Below are 19,812 nucleotides of genomic sequence, written 5' to 3' on the forward strand. Positions count from 1 at the left end.
TGTGTGTGTGTGTGTGTTCATGTTATGGAGAAGAGTAGTAGACATATGGTTCTTTTGGCGTGGAAACACTGACAGATTTTGCTTCCAGGCATTGTCTCTGCAATGGGAGGGAAATTGTTTATGTCTAAATTGTTCTTCCTTCTAGACTTCTCAGAAATTATGTGGCCCAAATATAGCTTTGGGTGAAAGGGTCAATATATATTTACCTTTAACAGGCCTAGCCCCATGGTGCGATATCCAGCATTACCTGTGGGAGATTCCTCCTATAAGGAGGAGACAGTAACACCTTCTTGTTCCTGGGGGAAAATAGATTCCCTCGGCCTGACAATAAGTTTTGTCGTGTGGTCTGTGTTCCTGGGTTCTGTCTGGCCCCTGCTAGAATGAAGACCTTTGAAGAAAGAAGTCTACCTTTTTCAACTTCCTGTTCTTAGATTTCTTTTCCTGTAGTGCCAGGTATATAAAGTAAAATAATAATCATACATTTAGTTACAAAACATTGAACAGAGTTGACGAGTGGCAGAGAAGTTAAAAACCAGGACCTCGGGAGTGAGAAAGCCTTACCCCAACTAAGGGTGAGTCAGGTAGAGAAAGAATGGGGAGCTAGTTTTAGATACTAACCGAGAAAGGAAGAAAGAGTGAATCTATAAATAGTCTTTGTTTGAAAGATTAAGGGCAATTTTGATTCAAATCTGAGACGGACTGCTGCTGGAAGACACTGATTTAGCTTAACTGTAGATTAGACATGCACACCCTTCAGGCCATCTGAGCTGGCTCTGCACAGTGGGTGCATGTCTGTGCTGCCTGGCTCCCTGGAGAAGGAAGACACCCAGCAAGTTCCAGAGGCATGAGCCTCAGGAAAGAAGGGCTCGCAGAGGATGAGCCCAAGCAGAGTGAGGTTTGGTTGAGAAAGGTCACTCAGTAGCAAACTGAGAGGTCAAATGACATCTTTGGTGACGGCCACCCCAATGGTTCAGTTCTTTACAAAGAGAAGACGAAGGGCGTGAGGCTGAAGAGAAGCAGTCGTCTCTGCACTGAGTCTCACGGTTGAGAAGCAGCCTCGGGATGTCTATCTGTCCACGTGCCTGGGGAGCCCACTGTGCTCAGCTAGAGGGAGAATTGCCGCTGCAGAGACCTTGCACTTGAAAGGGGATAGACAGATGAGCATAAGGAAAGACTCTGTGGGTCTCAGCCCACATCTAAAGTGAAAACTTTGTCCCTGTGAGGAGCGGCTGCCGAGATTTTACCGAAAGCCCGAGTAAGCTTGGGAACTTTTATATAATTCCCAGCGACTTCCTCCGAAGCAAACACATACATAAAGAGGGGAGGATTAAAGTTATGACCTGTCAAGTGGAGTGAAGGTTCTATGAACTTGTTTTAGAGGTGCCGTGGACTCTGTGACCCTGGGTTCTCCTCTGTCAGCAACCTTCATCCTGTCTTGACCTTGGGATTTACCTGTACTTCCAGCTTCCATAGTATCTAAAACAACGGCAAGGGGGATTGTCCCAGGTGACATGGTTTCCTCCAGATGCTCCTTACTGGCCTGGTGCTCCAGGAGCCACTGCTATGGCTGCATGACAGTTTCCCCCTTGGAGTGGCCCTTCTGTAGTCCAGGGAGTTGCTGCAGCTTTTTTGGAGGGTGTCTTTGTCTCTGTGGAGTTCTCCCCTGGAGGCTTGAACAAGGACACTCAAGTTCCACAAGGCAGGGACTGTCAGAAAGGGCCAGTGGCAGGCCCTGTATTATGGGGAGGTTGGTTTACATGGGAAAGTAGTTTTAATAGGTTGCCCCTCACTAAAAAAACAATAGGGCTTGCAGCTTGAAGTGTAGGAGGCACTGAGTCTGAGCTAATTCTCAGAGTGTTTCCAGCAAGCACTGCTGTTTGCTGGGAATGTGGCTGGTGACAGTCTTTCCAGTGCCTAGTGTCCCTTACATGTGTCGGGGGATGGTGATCTAAAAATGGAGCCATTCGGTACATCACAGGAATGGATGTATTTACTTGCTGGAAGAGGATGCTTAACGAGGCTAAGACTTAACCCAAAGGAAGGACTCTCTACTGGTTGTGGGGAAAGTATTTGGGAGTAAAGATTTGTTTGTGATGCCTCCTCTTAAGCAGCTGCTGTCCCAAGGCCATGTTCACAGAGTGAAGAGCCACCTCCTTGGCACGATGGGAACTCCTGTCAAGGTCCAGCCCCTCCTCACAACACCCCACAAAGACAAGTATGCAGACAGAAAGAGGACTGTGAGATGAGGAATTAGAGTGCTGAAAGGTAACAGGAGGGAAGAGGAAAAAAGATTAGCCCCAGGGCCGGATCATCCTTGCTTAGATCCAAAAGAAACAACTTTTCTCTGGGAGTCAAGGTACAGGGTGGGTCTCTAGTATCAATCTGTTGGTAGATTTCTCTAGTATAACTAAGTGTCTCAAATCTTGTCTACACCCTTATCTAGCTATTAAGCTGAACATACAAAATTTCCTTAGTTGTAGGTCAAAAATAGGAAGATATTAGCAATTTCATATAGTTCAACCTTGTAAATTTATTTCTAGGCATCAAATCATACGCATACAAATAATAGTAAGAATCATTTCATTTAGTATCTGTGGTCCAAGTTTTCTATTTTTACCTCTGAGTTGATCGGTATCGGTAAAGCGTTTCCCATTTACTGACGGTAAGACTGAGTACAGTGAGGTATTACCTTTTAGAATTTGCAAAGCCAGCCAGTGACAACATCCAGAGAATGAGGTCTCACTCCTCTGATAGGCATAGCTTGCCCTTGTCCACCTCCATTTCCCACTCACTCCTGAAGGCAAGCTTAGAGCCAAGGAGCTGACCACTCGCTTTCCTTCAACCAGCACAACTTTCCAACTCTCTCTCTCACTTTCAATTTCTCTATTTTCATTTGTTCTCCCTAGAGCCATTGGCTGTATTTTTCCAGCCAATCTCATCCTGCTCATTCCTGGCAGTCTCACTAGCCCCTGTAGACTGTGTATACTCTTGTTATCCCTGGCATGGGTGCTATTCGGCAGATCTATGGAAGTAATCAGTGCTGGACTCCCCTGCAGGCCTTGCCGCATCTGCAGTTCAAGGTAGCTGGCTCCATACTGGACTCCGGCAGCAGCATCCTGCCAGACTCCTCCTATTCATCCAGGCATTAGTTGTTTTTCATGTCCCCTGGCTTACGGTCTTTCAACCAGTATTTAACATTTTTCTCTGCCTTGTTATTTGTTCTCCCTCCTCTGTCATGAATCTTTTCCACCATTGTCCTCTTGGCCATGTGGGTTTGCCAGAGAAAGTTGGCAGTTGTTTTATTATCTATGGCTCTTGCCCAGGGATGGTGTCATCTAACAGATAGACGTCTGTTTAATGGCTAACATATTGGAATCTGAAATATCTGCAAGATAATGAGGCCTAAAGAGGCTTGAGGGACACGTTTTTTTGTTTTTAGAGGAGAGAATGAGAAATGAAATTAGGTAACATAGAGGTCCTTCCACATTCAATCCAGAGCCAGGGGGCTGACACAGCTTTGAATCCCAGTGAAGGAAAAGTGTTTTCTCGTGTTACAGATCACAATCTGAGCAGATGGCGGGATTTCTTTTACTTGAGTTAGACCAATGGTCCTCACGCTTTCATTGTATTTTCTCTCTTGTTTTGAAATATTTTGTCTTTAACCAATATGCATTTATTAAGTTACAATTAGGAGGGGATAATATCATTATCCCCATTTTACAGGTAGGGAGACTTTAGGCGTGAAAGGGTTATACAACTAGGCAACACTGCACTAGTAAGCGGCAGGGTTGCAGTTGGAACCCAGGCAGTCTGGCTCCTGACCTTGTGCTCTTAACCACTATGCTAATCTGCCCCTTGTGTGATTTAGTATTACTAAGTTAAAGTGAGACCATGCCAGTCAAATGCAAAGAAACTTAATGTTTTAGGCAGCCTGCTTTGTGTTATCAAGGATTTTTCTCGTACTTCTTGAGGCAGCGAAAACTCCTTATGGACCACCATCGCTACCTATTCAGACTCCAAGTGGGGACAGGATTCCCAAGTTGGGAATCACTGGGCAAGGAACAGTTTTAACTCAACTCCAGTCATCTGTCCATTGGACACGTGTTCGTCCAAACCATTGTAAAGCACATAGTGACATCCAGTTCATCAGGTAGATATATTTATTGTACATCTAAAGCCAAGTTTTGAATTGATGGCTCTTTTGCCAGTTTGCAGACCTCCACTGGGAGGTCTTTAAGAATATCTCTGGACAATAAAAACCCTGAGGAATCTAAAGATCGGAGCGAATTCCAGATCCAGTGAAGGAGAGGGATGTGTGGAAGGTTTGACCTAACCTCAGTGGACCAATGACAGTCTAAGGAAAAGGATTAGAAAGTTGCCACATGGTGATTAGATTTGAAAGAACAGTATATTCTGGTGTTGTGTCTTTTCAAATGTTGGAACAGGAGGAGAAAGAAAAGGAGTTCAGGGGCATAGTATCGCCCATGGGATACAATCCAAGCGCCTCACGTGGAATAAATACCCATGGTGTCCGCCTGCCTCCCCCCACCCCCGGCCCCCATCTCACACCTGGAGCTCCAGTCACCCTGAACTATTTTCAGTTCCTAGAACATGGCTTCTCTTCCATACCTCCACGTCTTTGCATATACTATTAACTCTACTAAGAAAGCTCTTTCTGCCTCTTGTCTGTGTGGAAAACTACTGAGTGCCCTGTAACATTAACCTTAAACAACTGGTCTTTTATGGAATCCCCCTTGAGTTTTCCAGGTATATTCAGTACATCTTGCTCAGTGCCTCATGGCATTGTCTACACATCTCCAGTGTAGCATCTATCACACAGTTCAGAAATTAGTCATTTACATGTTGTTATCTTTTTGTTGAGCAGGATTCTCCTTAAGGGTAAACACCCTGTGTCTTTTTTGCCTTTATATCTCTTGAACCTAGCACATAATTGTTTTCCTGATTGGATAACCCCTTTTTGACTTCAAGACCCCATCTCAGTAGACTTCCTTTAGTCCTTGACTGTCTTCTATTGAGAGATAACCAGTGATCTTATCAATCCCTAGCGTAGGTTCCTGTTGTTAACGGTATCACCAGCAAAGAGAGTCAGATGTCAGAATTACAAAGAAAATAAATGAAAGAAACATAAAAAATAATTTTCTATCTCAAGAGAAATAAAAAGCAGAAACTATGCATTGGTGTGTTACCTAACAGGTTCATGAATGTAGTTGTAATTGTTATAATTATCATATGTTTGCTGAACTTCAAAAGGATGGTCCCAGCTTTTTTTTTTTTTTTTTTTTTTTTTTGAATGAGAAGGTTGGAAGAATATTTCTTTGCACTTTGGCTATTTTTCCAAATCAGTTGATCTCGAGGCATCATCAATTTGCAAAAGACCTCTTTGGCTTGCTTCCTTTCCTTCCTTTTCTCTCTCCTCTTCAGTACATTCTGTTGGTTTGGCCAGTGAGCAGACTGAAAAGTCTAAAGAGAAGAGGCCTGGAAATCAGAGAGGTGATTACAGCCAAATGACTTAACAAAGGGGGTTTGGATATGGTCTCTGTTGTCACTGGAGCAAACAGGGGAAAGTAAGCAAGAGGGGGACACTTGCCAATTTGATCATCTTTGATTGGAAACTTAAGAGATGACATCAGGTCTCTGGTGTTCAGCAGACCCGGAGAGGCCCACCATGTGGAATATGTTAATGACATGTGGTTACCTAACACCACTTTTTTTTATCTGTTAGACAATGAATTCACTTTTAAGAACCTTGAGATAAAGTTTTATAAAACTGGGATACAGTGATGATGAATAAGTAAACAACGTGTTGCTCAGTATAAACTTTGAATAGACATCCAAGTGGCTGAAGATGTCAACAGGTGGTTGGCAAGGATTCTTATAAGAGAAGATGAGAGTATAAATGACTGTCCTCTGCTAGGGAACTCAGACTCTGTTGAAGGTCAGAAATCCCATGACCAGAAAAGAAGAAACCAAAGGAAAACTGAAACCTCTCTGGGACCTGAGTCAAGAAAGGCACAAATAGCTATACGTAGAAGCAATTCCCAAGTCACCAGTTCTAGAGGACTCTCTCTGTCTTCAGATTCTTTTTTTTTTTTTTTTTGGCGGTACGCGGGCCTCTCACTGCTGTGGCCTCTCCCATTGCGGAGCACAGGCTCCGGACGCACAGGCTCAGCGGCCATGGCTCACGGGCGCAGCTGCTCCGCGGCATGTGGGATCTTCCCGGACCGGGGCACGAACCCGCGTCCCCTGCATTGGCAGGCGGACTCTCAACCACTGCGCCACCAGGGAAGCCCCAGATTCTTGATTTGATATCAAGTTGTTTTCCTAAGATTTAGGCTTAGAAGAAATGATTGCTGGTTAAAGTTCAGGAAATTGTGATTCAGTAATAAAAATAGTAATAAATATTAAATAAATAAAAATAGTAATACAAATAATTCCTTTACTTATTAATTTAATGCCTATCAATTGAAGCCTTGTCAGGTAATAGGCATTGTGCTAAGTACTGGGAGGTGGAAAACCTTGTGGAGAGTGAATTAGCTAATACTTGTCTTGCTGTGGCACTCCACCCAATCCTGATAAATAGAATTAGTACTACTGAACAATTAGATCTATCCAAGGAAGCTTAATGGAGTTTGAGGACAAATAAGATGTGGCATATAGTAAACAAATAGGATTAATTCCCTAAAGAAGAGATCCACCCTGAATATATAAATAGATTCAGTAAGGTCCAGGATGAATCTATGAAAGATAGATCCACAACAGATTAGTAAAGTATGATAAGGAATGTGTGGACTTAGCCATTAGATTTTGGTAGTCATCTCCCTCACCCAACTTCATCACCAAAAAGACCCTTCTTGTGAAGACACCTGGACTGGATGGACCATGGGTGTGTCCATATGTGGTGTGTCACACATTGTGTTCTTAACAGTTAAGGAAGGTCTTCCTGATGAGGATGTGGAAAGTGTTTGGCACTCTTACCATTTACCCGTTGGTAATGGAACCAGAGGGAAATAGTTACTTCAGATACTTCAGCAAACAAGGTCAAAGAAAACTTTCTAACAGATCTGTCCCCAAACAAAATATTTTCCTTGGGAAATACTCAAACAGAGGCTGGATAACTCTCCATCTAAGATGGTATCATTAGATTTGGATAAATGGTCGCTATCCTATACAGCGTTGACTACTTAAATAAAATTATTAATACCTTTGCCATAGTCTTTTTGCCTGTTATGAAAATAAAATCAACATTGATTTTTTATTCCCTTAATAAATATAACATTGGAAGTATATCGGTGTATTATAGCTACCTCACAGTCTTCTATCACTTTATTATGAAATGAGAAAGGACTGTTCTTTGTCCTTGAGCTAATATTTTGTCCTCATCACTGGTACATGTTGCTGGAAAGAATGGAATAGGAGGTGGAACAATAGAGACCTTGCCATTTGCAGTGAGCCTCCCGTGCCATTAAAGGGAATCCTAAGATGTTCTGGTGAGCCCCCAACATTCCAAAACAGGGCAGTAAGAGCTAAGCCTGGCCTATCTATTTTTTATATCCATCAAGGCTCAGCATGGCTTTATCTGCCTATCCTCTTATTATTCTGAGCTCCCTAATTGCCTGGACTCTTTCTTCCCACAAGTAGTTTCATGTACTGCATTCAGCGTTAATGCAGGGTGACTATGTGGAAATGTCTTCTATTCCTACTTTTAACAGATTAACAGCTAATAAACACCATGCAACACCCTCTCCTCTCAACCTCTTCTAAAAATACAGAGTTTAATTTGCCAACATTGGTGTATTTAAAGCCTCCAAGATTCCAGGGGAGACGTTAGAAAGTTAACTGTGCAAGTAAGGCCAGTTCAGAGAGGAAATTTTCCAACACAAAGAGCCAATCAGTGTATCAGCAGCTCATCACAGAAGAACCTCAGGGGACCTTATAGTCATTTATAAGGAAGGGCTATTTGTTCTCACTTAAAGTAAAGCTTCTCACTTTATTCTTGCTGTGCCAGACTGAGGAGAATGCTGGAAATGTATTACCTAGGGAGAAGAACAGGCAGCATAAGTTTCATCTCAAGAGGGAAAGCTTGTCTTTTCCAGGAAGGGACACCATGTTACTTTCCAGCAACTTTGCAATGAAAGGACTTATGCCACCTACTCTTCTCCACCCTCCTTGTCCTACCTTCCTCCACCCTAACTTCCCCTCTTTCCACTTAGCTAGAAGTGAAGCAGTTAGTTTTAAAGAGGAGGCAATAATCAGAAGCTGTGTTCAAAGCTTCAAACAAGGCACCAGCCAATATTCTGTTTTGAGGATACCGAGTATCAGCAAGAATATGTCTAAGATAATCCAGATAGCCTGGATAATTATGTTAAAACACTGTTCGTCAACATCTCATATATATATATACATATATATGATAGAGAGAATTTATTGAAGGATAAATTAGGCAGTGTGCACATAGTTCAATTAATGGGATTTCTAGTGTCAATGAAACAGAAGCCTTAAAGTAATACATGGGTAAAATACGGGATGTTTCCTAAAGTCCCAAGTACATGACTCTCAAAGACCAGTTTGGTTATTATATGACGAAATACAGATAAACATTTGCAGAAATGTATTGGTCTTTTTGTTTGAGGTCTAGTTTCTGGGACCAAACCCTCTTTGTGCCCTCAGGTAGGTATTTCTTGTTGCAGCAGAAACTCAAGTATATTTGAGTGCTTACCTCTCCTATTCCTATTACGGTGCTTGTCTCTGTTTAAGAGGATTTAAGAAGCCTTTCAAGGCGCAGCAGTATGACAGTTTCATGGACTCCACATACCCGGTGGTGGAGTTGACTCCGGGACAGGCTGTGTCAGTGTGTTGTGGTAATGATGATCACAGCATCCTGTGCTAGAGAAATGGTCAGTGCTAGTCTCTGCTCAACTCTATTCATGCTACCAGTGACCTTGACCTTTAACACACTTAACATTTTTTTTCAAGCAGACCAAACCTTCTCTGAAGAAAGGTTGAAGTGAAATTCCGTCATAGCTCTGACTTGCTTGCAGATAATCTGAATTGGGTTAATTTCTTCTTTTTCTTGCAATCCAGCGGCATCTGTACCTGTGCTCTTCCAGACTGATTTACCCTGGTGGTGGTATCTCTCAGTGCCTGTGCATATACCGCTTCTCAGACAAACCACTTAAGGATTTTTTTTTTTAAAGTCCATGCATTTCCTGGGATTATTTACAACTTCCTTTGCTGGCTTTTCTCTGTGTAGAACCGGACTGGAAGCCATCATGGAGACTTATGCATTCTGGAGACCCCCTGTGCGCACGCTCACCTTTGAAGATTTCACCACCATGCAGAAGCAGCAAGGTAAAGCCCTGGGCAAGGCCTCTGCTTAGAGGCAGCGCTGGGGAGGGAATGGGAGCTGAACTGAATATAGCACATCTGGCCCCAAGCCAAGCCACGAGTTACACCGACTCTCCTGGAATGAAGAGAACTAGGTAGCTCCGTAAATAACCAAGGCATCACCACTTGTGCAAATAAGCAGGTTTCAGAGGCAGTGTTTCACCTGGCACCCCAAATTCTCTCTCCCTTCCCAAAGCAAGGTTACGTAATGGTGGTGAAATGATTATTTCTGTCACTAAGCGTTCATGTAGCCCTTGGGATTTGGAGATCTTCATAATAATTTCATTTATTACTCATGGCAGCCTCATCGGTTTTCTTATTCTAGTTTGTAGATGAGAAACAACTTAGCTCCCGACAATGGGGATAAGTCGCTCAGGTCTGACAGTGGGGAGGGAGCTGCCGCAAGCCCCTCTGAATCTTGTAACTTGTGCTCTCTCCTTTTTTGCTGACGTGGAGCCACACCCATCTCAAGGGCATGGGCGAGGTGGACTTTTTCCTTCCATCGCTTTGTGCTTTTCATCCAGTTTCTAATCTCCCTTCTCTCGCAGCTCAGGTTGGGAAGCCTGTGGCCGTGTGTACAGATGGCTCATGGGCGGATTTCAACTCCCTTTCTCAGTCTAACCACTGGCTCTCCCAAGGCGCAGCACCCATACACCTGGGTACCCAGGTGAAAGCTTCCCAAAATGTCAGACACTTTGTGAGTTTTCCTCTCCACCCTCCTCTTGCCCCAAAGTGACAGGGATCAAAATTACAGATGGAGCTCCTTCTGTTCTGTCAAATGATTGCCATTAATAGAGTCCTAGTTTTTGAATTTGGGGCTTTGTGATGTAGGAGCCCCTTCTGGGACTTGATAACACATTATAGTATATTCCCTTCTCAGGGAGGTTCTAGCAGTTTGCACACTAAATTAGGTTTTGTAACCTAAATTACTGAACTCCCTCAGGGTTTTAAGATGGAGATGGTGATTAAAGCAGCGGCTCTGGAGTGAGGCAACTTGGGTTAGGCTCTTATCACTGTTCTGGCCTAGCTTGGTGACCTTGGCCAAGTCCCTCATCCTTTCTGACATTTAGTTTTCTCATCTGTATAGTGGGAGGATATAATAAAATTCTTGTGAGGATTAAATGAGATAATGCATTTAAAAACATAGTAAGCCCTCAGTACATGCTGACTGTCATTGTCATCATCAACATCATCACTGTCTTCATTCCCCTTATGTAACTGAGAAGAAAATGCACCAGGGACAGGAACTATTGCTGTTCTGATGAATAATTATTCAAAACATGATTAGACCATACATCTTCACAGGGATCCGGGGAGGCAAGTGATCCAGAATTTCCATCTCTTTTTTTAATAAGTGGAGGAGAAATGGAAGCCCTTCGTATGAAGCGACTTGCTCCTCATAATGCTGTCATAGAAGCAGGGTCCATATGTATTCAGGGTGTCACTGTGGCTTTGATGCCCTCGTGGCCCTTAAGAGGGCAGAGGTTTATGGAAGTCAGGAAATCTGGGCCTTCGTCTTTGATGGCCACTAACCCTCTATGTACCCTTGGCGAGTTACTTCTACTCTTGAGTCCATTTCCTCACCCCAAAGAGGGATGATTCTTTTTTGTGAAGAATTTAATATATAACATGCTTTATTTAATATATGCATTTATTATTATTATTATTATTATTTGCGGTACGCGGGCCTCTCACTGTTGTGGCCTCTCCCGCTGCGGAGCTCAGGCTCCGGACGCGCAGGCTCAGCGGCCATGGCTCATGGGCCCAGCTGCTCCGCGGCATGTGGGATCCTCCCGGACCGGGGCACGAACCCATGTCCCCTGCATCGGCAGGCGGACTCTCAACCACTGCGCCACCAGGGAAGCCCCAATATATGCATTTGTAAATGCATTTAATATATTTAATATATAAACATGCTTTATAAATGAAAATGTGTCATGCAAAGACACTTACTTGACCCTATTTATTTCTGAGGTGGCTTCTTGCTCATCTGCCTTTGCTTGATGTGTTGGCTTTCCAAGCTCTAGCTAAGCAGGAGTTTGTATCACAGAGGCTGGTACGAGACGGTGGGCAGGGATATTGCCAGTTCCTGAGAGCAAGCATTGGTGGCGACATTGTGTTCACTGCTGTGTCCCCAAAATCTACTCCAGGGCCCGGAACCCAGGAAGTACTTAATGAACAATGAATGAGGTCACTTGGTGGCACTGTGGCTCAGGTAGGCAGGGTCACTATCTGATTAAATCTTGGAGCACAGCCACCTGAAATGTGCGTGGATACAGATGTGGAGTGATAGTTGTGGATGGCTACCTGCATTTCACCAGCATGTGGACCCACTGGGCAGGTGCATGCATGGGGAAGCTGCAGGGGAGCCTGCGTTGCTAAGGTGTACAGCATAGCAGGTTTCATGGTGCTTCTATTGAAAATTTATTGATCTGAAGACTTATTATTGACATGTGGGAAACAATGGTTTAAGAGACACTGAACTTTCAGACCAAAATGTCACTCTTATTCACTGAGTCCCTTTTTATGCTGATGGGGGGAAATGAGTGTGGAATTATTGGATACATATGGTGGTGAAATGGGGCTAGAGGAAAAGCCAAGACTCTATTAAATAGTTTAATTGGAATATATTTTTGAACTATACACTGAACTTGATCCAGATTCTCATTATTAAAAAATATGTGGCTTGGTTTCTTGACGTTAGCAAAGGATGTAAAAGTAACAATACGCATTCCCTCTTCCTTTAAAAACTGAGTGTTCCAGTACCTCTGGACAGTATCAGTCATAAAATGAAGAAAAGAGACACAGCCATCTGTGTTGAACTGTTTTGTGTCTTAGAAGACGTAAAGAGTGGTGAGCGTCTAGTGGAAGCTTCAGTGGCAGACTGATTTTGTAGTAACTCCCTTTTGGTGAAGAGAGTATTGGCAGTGTTGGCACCAAACCGAAGATCCAAAGTGACCAACCCACCCAGGTGTCCACATTACCTCATTGCTTCAAGCACATGAATATCTGGATGTCAAACACGTGGCCTTGGGACAGTTTTGTGCTGTTACTGCTACTGGACACTGGATCAGCCATTCTGCTTGAGTGAAGTTCAGGGTGCTTTTCCCCTCTTGCCTTTGCTGTCATTGTAATTTCTCTTTCATTGAGACCCATCTGTTGATAAAATTTCAAGGAATGTGCTTAGGTGAATTAGCCATGGTTTTAAAAAAGTCCAAATCCTTCTATTTTCAAAAACATATTGAATGGATGCTCTATAAAGCATCCTTCTGATGGAGAAGAATGCATGGGATTCATTATCCTCTGCCTTTAACACAAAAGTAAACTGAGGCGTAGAGCAGCCTAGTAACATGTCTGCAGTTAAGTGGTGACAGAACTAAGTTGAGAACTCCAAAGAGGACCTCCTGCCTTACTGGGCACTTTCCTTTCCACCACACCTTCTTCCTTTTTACTAACACACACACACACGCACACACACAATTAGCTCACTCATCCAATTGATGGCTTAGTGTCAGCAATTGACTGTGAACTCTAAATAGTAGGTCCATATTTCATTTTTATGAAGTCAAGGGTATGGTTTTATTTTCAGACATCTTCATTTAGAATCAGCAAGGAGTTTATACTGTCGGAGAGTCTGGAGATAGGAATTATATTTCAGGAATGGCTTTTTCCTGAACACTCCTTGTGGCAGGACAAAATGAACTAAACAAGTAAGTTATGTTGGCAGAAGTGGAGTGAGGTGACACAGACGAAGACGTAAAAAGAAATAAGAGCCAAGTTCAATCCTGCTGTTCTGATGATATCCTGATGTTGCTGTGAGGTTGTTCTGATGATATATATATATATATATATATATATATATATACACATACAATGGAGCTATTTGCATAACCAAAACTGAGAGAGTTTTTGTGGGTGGCATTTCCAAGTGATCTGACAACTGTTGTGAGAAAAAGAGCCATCCTGGACCAGAACACCAAAGCGGATCATACGTCTCCATCTGTGGATAGAAGGAGACCTGCCATTTACAGAAGGTCTCCCTTCTCAACTGGTGGTAGACGTCACTAGATTTCAACACCTTTGCGTCTTTCAATGTTTGTCAGGCAGTTAAAAATTAGGATCCTGAAGGTCTCTGTTGGTGTTGGGATTTTCATCAATTTGATTTGTGTTAATTAGAGGTTGGTCAGTGAAAGATAGCAAATACTGAGCAAATTCATAGTAGTAAAAAGATTGGGAATGGAGTCTTTGAACTACTGTGTGATCATTATAATGTTTCAAAGGTAGCCAACTTATGCTGATCTCGTTTATCCCTGAGACAAGCAATAATGCCTGTGAGGAGGTCTTGACAAGGAGGGGAGAGTATCTCAATTCAGTCTATTAAGGCAAATGGTTATTGGTTACATATTCTATTTGGGCCCGAAGTCCCTTATGCTCAATGCGTCCAAAATGGAGTCCATGATTTACCTCACAGACTTGGCGCCCTCTCCTGGGGGAAGGACGCCACTATCCATTAATCACCTTAGACAGTTGCCTCCCGCCTTACCCACCATATCCAACCTTTACCAGGTTCTTGATTCTGCCCACGTCTCTAGTCTCCCTTGCTACCACCCCACTCCAAGCCATTATCATCTCTCACCTGACTTCATTCTCGGGCTCCCCAGGGTGGTGACATAGCTACCAGCATCCCTGGCACCTGCATCTTTTTAGGCTTAAATCGGACGGCAAGGGTCATGTGCCTCTCTCTCAAGATTTCCAGCACAATCTCACTGAATCTCACTGACTCTAATTGGGATACCATTGAATTAATTACTGTGGCAGGGTGTGGGGATGCTTAGATTGTCCAGGCGTGCGTCACATGCCTTCCCTGGAGGTACAGGTGAAGGGGTAAGAGTGGGAAAGGGGGTGTCTCTCAGTGGGAAAATGGTACTGTTGCCAGGAGAGAGGCAGATTAGTTCTAAATGACAATAACAACAGATGTAAACCGCAGCAGGAAAGGCAGTAAAACAAGTAGCAGAGAAAACAAGCAAGTTAATGGAAAGTGAAAAAGTGGGGGGTATTCCACCTAGGGAATGTGATAGGTGTGAAATAGGGCCATTGAAAAAGCAGAGAGACTCAGAACCCAGAGAACCCATGTGAAAAATGAGAACGGGTGAATATATTAAAAGCTATTCTAAAGGGAAGAGGTTTGGATCTATGCATATCTTTAAGTTTTAGGAGAAGGATGCACTAGGAATCTTTCTAGGATTGAAAGCACGCAATTCCCATTAGCACTATAATGTTTCACATTTGCATTTTGAGAAGGGCACTTATTTCAACGAAGGGGAATTCCTTAGTTGGGATGAACTGGGTTCTGATCATTAAACTTTATGGCCTCTGGGTTTATTCCCTGGGATCGGTCCATAGGGTGCTGACATATCACCTCTTACCTGTTTGAAAGCCTTGAAGAAGGCTACTCAAGGACACACAGTGAATCAGCACTCCTCAGGGACAGATGCCATCAAGTTCTATGACAGAAGAGTGTGGTTCGTGGCACCGAGCAATTACACAGAGATTTATACTTCGCTAGCCCAGATGGGGTTGTGTTTCACTGTGTTTCGATTTTTTTTTTTTTTTTTTGGTGAGGGGGCGGAAAGCACAACAAAATAAACCCAAAAGGGAACTGTACGTGAAAGCCTCCATGTTACAGTCTGGAAGTGATCAATCTAAAGATGCAAAAGTCAGCAGGTTTGGTATTCAGGATTTTCATGGTCACATTTAATTTGTCTTCATGGTACACAAGTCTATTCTAGGTTATTGCCCTTGTATGGAATCGCTGCTAAACATGTATTCCTTTTGGTCACTTTGACTGTTAGCTTTGGATATTGGAGCAAGTTAATGTTGAGTACGAATTTCGGGTACCTTCTCACTTTGGGCCATGGGTAAAATAGGATGCAGGGAAGTGCGGTGGTGGAGGATGGGTCCTGAGAGGCCAGAGAGTTTTCAGCTACTTAGAGCATTACATTTTAGTCACCTCTCAGATGTGGATTAAGACCTCTGAGGATAGTGGGGAAGACACCAACCTACCTGTCTGTGTTCAATTCCACTTTGCTTGATCTGATCTGAGAAGAGGTGGAGACATGGGGCATCTGATTTCCATCCCAGGTGGGGAGTGAGGGGGCAGGGGCCGATAGTTTGGAGAGGAAACAGAGTTGGATTAGCCTTGGGGATATGGGCCCGGTGGGTGTCCAGTTCTCCATCATTCACAGTTCTGAAGGCTCCTGTAGCCTGTTACAACCAGGCAGTTGGCTGTGACATGATGCTGCCCAGAGTGTGGAGAGGCTGAGATGCTCATCTCCGTGGACAGAGGCCAACACCCCACAGCCATCCCCATTAGGACCCAAATGCCCTAAGATGCCTTTCCCCTTCCTTCACTTCTTCTTCACTGATAGAAGAGAAAAGAAAAGGAAACACATTTTTATGCCCGTGTGCACTTTGTAATCTGTATTATTTCATCTGATTCTCAATACATACTTACAAGGTCAATATTCAAAATTCCATTTATTTGGAGAGGCTCACTTGCTAAGGTTCCGTAATCAGTAAGACAGCTGGGATTAGTACTGGGCTTGTCTGACTCTGTAGTCCACAGTCATCCATTTAATGAAGTTTAAATCAAGACTCGTAGAGCCTTCCGGACCCAGTGAGCACAGAGGGGAATAAGGGAAAGAAGAGAAGGCCACGCAGGAAAGGGAGGCCTGCTTTCCTTTGAGAGGCAGCTCTGACCCCTCTGTATCAGAGTGGCCTGGCCTCCCGCTCGGCCCTGGCTCTTCTAGGACGAGAGGCCTCTACACAGCTGTGTTGAAATGCACAGGGAGGGCAGCCTGCCTCCTTCTGCTTATTTAGCACTTGGCCGGCACGCCCAATCTTGTTTAACAGCTGACAAGCTGTTAGATCGTAAGAGAGTAAAGACTTCTCAGTATCTCGGTTTGCTTCTCTGCATAAACGAGTGCCATAGTTTCTCTCTCTGTGTGGACTTTGAAAAACGGCTGTTATCTGTACTGAGTATTTTACGTGCACAAGAGCACTTCTTCAAAGGGAATGGAAGCCATGTGACCTTCTCCTGGGCAGGCTTGCTCTCCCTCTTCAAACACTAGCTCGTATGGGCACTCTCTCCCCGTGAAGCTCAGCAGGCTACCAAGTCTCATTTCCAGTGAGTGTCATTTGAAAGCCAAAGCAAGCTGACTACAAACTTTTTAACATGTGCCTCTCATCTGCTCAGCAGAAATCCCTGTAACTTGTTAATAGTTCCCGTCTTATTTTTTTCTAGTGAAACCAATTGAGGCCTTAAATCAGTACCATTCGTTCCATCTTGGGCCATCCGAGAAAACCATTTAGGGTTGTAAAAAGTCATCTGCTCCATCTTGCACTTCCTGCTGCAGGGCTAGGGCTCGGGCCTGATGGAGCATACCTATCACGGGACGGTACAGCGTGCTGAACAGGGGGTCTCCTCCAGGACCACATAAACACCAGATCTGGGAGGGCAAGGATGGACTTTCAAAGAGAGGAGACTAGATACACATCCCATAAAACACAAATCTCTTTACAGCTGGAGTTGAGTTTCTCTATTTGTGCCGTAGCACTTATTTCACTGACATGCCTGGCATTTAGGGTGGAAGAGGGAGAAACTGTGGAGGACGCCTCAGAGAGGAGCCCCACGCTGGCAGAAAATGAACCCCTGAGCTTCGCGTTAAGTCACCGTAGGCTAGGCTGCTCAGGGGTACAAAAACAAGAAGTGTGTTTTCCATCATCCTTCTTAGCTTTCCCCTTCAAGAACTTCCTGGTGCTTAAATGATTCCTCGGAAAGTACTTGTTACTGGCCATTCACACTTTAGCGGAAATTAATCCTCAGACATAAACTCTGAGAAGGACAGAAATTGAATCCTATCAGTTGGAGCCCTTGTTTCACAGATGAGGAGATTTAAGACGTGGCCTGCCTTGCCTGTGGTCAGGAGCTGGCTGGAGGCCAGAGAACCTAGAATCAGGCTTGATGCCCTTCCTTCCATGGTCAGTGCTGCCTTACTTCTCCAACGGCATTTACAATGTTGGCCATATCTCAATTTGTGGAATAAAAATCTTTTTACTTCTCTTAAGGGAATTTAAGATATAAACAAGAAACAGAGAAGGAGAATTTCCTGAAATGATTCTGAAATCAGGAGCTGTTTAGATCTAAATCCAGTTCTACCTGGGAAGTTCATTGGGGAAATTCTTTTGACCAAGCAAGAGCTGATATTGGTTGGGCTTTGTGAAAACTTTAACTCTGAAAAAAACCATTAACAAGAGCTAAATTTGTATTTCTACAGCCAAAACTGCTACGATATCTGTGGAGGTAGGCTAAGGCTTTTTGTTTTTTTTTTCCTGTGCTAAAAATTAGCTTTGGGTTTCTCTTTGAGGTATCTGCCTCTCAGCTTGCACACCTGGACCTTCCTCCCTGGTACACTGTGGATGGTTTCTTTGTATCCCTATATTTCTGGAATCCTGATGATTTTATTCACATTTTTTCTCAGTGTTAAAAACCTTATTCCTGCTCCCTTCTACTTAAAAGTTCCTTTCCCCTTGTATAGCAGCTCATGTTCTAGGACCCCCTGCATGAGTTGTGGGTGACCTAAAGGATAAGATGCTCCTTGAGAATCACAGCGCTCAACAATTCTGGGAAAGTCCCAACCTTGCGCTGATAGAGAAATTCCATCATGGGAGATTCCCTGTGGAAGACAAAGTAGCTGCCCATTCTGGAATTCACAGGAAAGGTCCAGTAACCCTGACACTCACCACTGCCTTCAACTTCCAGTAGATGAGACAGGAAGTGGGTGCAGCACTGCTGCTCCCCAGCCCAGTAAAGGGGAGACGTGGAAAGGTCATTTTTGACCTTCTTAAGTTACCTGAGAACACATTTGAAGTAGACTGGGTTGAACTGGCCCTTTGTCTGTTGGTGCATCGGCCACCAACCCAGTTTTAATATCCCCAGGTTATAAGAACAACTCTCTCAAATACAAATTCAGGTATTTTAGGAGATAAAAGGGACCTGGACATCCTCTAGCCAAAGAGTGGTCCTTGGACCAGCAGCCTCAGTATCATCTGAGAACTTGTTGCAAATTCTCGGGCCCTGTCCCAGACCTACAGAAGTCGAAACTCTGGGGTAGAATCAGCGATCTGTGTTTTAACAAGCCCTTCAGGTGATTCTCATGTCTCAACGGTCTTTATGGTTTATTTTTCAGGAGGCAGCACAGGTACTTCCCCAACCACCTCCAGCACTGGGACACCATCCCCTTCAGCTTCTTCTCATCTTTTATCTCCATCCTGTTCTCCTCCAACATTTCATCTGGCCCCCAACACTTTCAACGTGGGCTGCCGAGAGAGCCAGCTGTGTAACCTAAACCTCTCTGATTACCCACCATGTGCCCGAAGCAACATGGCTGCCTTGCAGAGCTACCCAGGGCTGAGTGACAGTGGCTACAACAGGCTCCAGAGTGGCACTGCTTCAGCCCCTCAGCCCTCCGAAACCTTCATGCCCCAGAGGACTCCATCCCTGATCTCAGGAATACCTACTCCTTCCTCGTTGCCTAGCAACAGCAAGATGGAAGCCTACGGTGGCCAGCTGGGGTCCTTCCCCACTTCCCAGTTTCAGTATGTCATGCAGGCAGGCAATGCAGCGTCCAGCTCCTCATCACCACACATGTTTGGGGGCAGCCACATGCAGCAGAGCTCCTACAATGCCTTCTCTCTCCACAACCCTTATAATCTATATGGATACAATTTCCCCACTTCCCCAAGGCTAGCTGCAAGCCCAGAAAAACTGAGCACCTCTCAAAGCACTTTACTCTGTTCTTCTCCTTCCAATGGGGCCTTTGGAGAGAGGCAGTACCTGCCTACAGGGATGGAGCATGGCATGCACATGATTAGCCCCTCAGCCAATAATCAGCAGGCGACTAACACCTGTGATGGCCGGCAGTATGGGGCCGTCCCAAGCTCCTCCTCCCAGATGTCCGTTCACATGGTCTAGTGGCCAGTCCTAGCACCACCGAGCCTACAGCAGCCAAGGCCCCAGGGTCTCCATGGGCAGATCCTCCTCTTTGGGAGCCCAACGCCTTTGAAAAACAGGAACTGTGTATTATTATTATTATTTTTTTTTTACTGGAGGAGGAAAGCACATACCCAAGAACAAGAGACATTTAAGCCACTGAAGGATACTTGTGGTGGAATCATCTCTGACTCAGTGGCCATTCTCTTGCCTTCCCAAATCTTAGTTTTATAAAGCATCGTCTCCCCAGAGTGGCCTTTGAAGAAACTGAATAATCATTTTATAATAATGTTAAGGGAGATGCTAGCATGTAGCAGTCATGAAAATTACCCACACACGAATACAGGTCTATACAT

At 44.2% G+C, this 19,812-nt stretch overlaps 1 protein-coding gene across 1 annotated transcript in view; it reads left to right on the forward strand.

Annotated features, from left to right (window-relative positions):
- Positions 1-19,438, forward strand: part of TBX15 (T-box transcription factor 15) — a 98,484-nt gene extending 79,046 nt beyond the window's left edge. Inside the window, exons 7-8 of the mRNA XM_030869213.2 lie at positions 9,272-9,369; positions 18,654-19,438. Coding sequence (XP_030725073.1) covers positions 9,272-9,369; positions 18,654-19,438 — 883 coding nt within the window. The remainder of the gene's footprint in view (positions 1-9,271; positions 9,370-18,653) is intronic.
- The last annotated feature ends 374 nt before the right edge of the window (positions 19,439-19,812 follow it).

Source organism: Globicephala melas, chromosome 1 (assembly GCF_963455315.2).
Source record: "Globicephala melas chromosome 1, mGloMel1.2, whole genome shotgun sequence".
Taxonomy (NCBI): Eukaryota; Metazoa; Chordata; class Mammalia; order Artiodactyla; family Delphinidae; genus Globicephala; species Globicephala melas.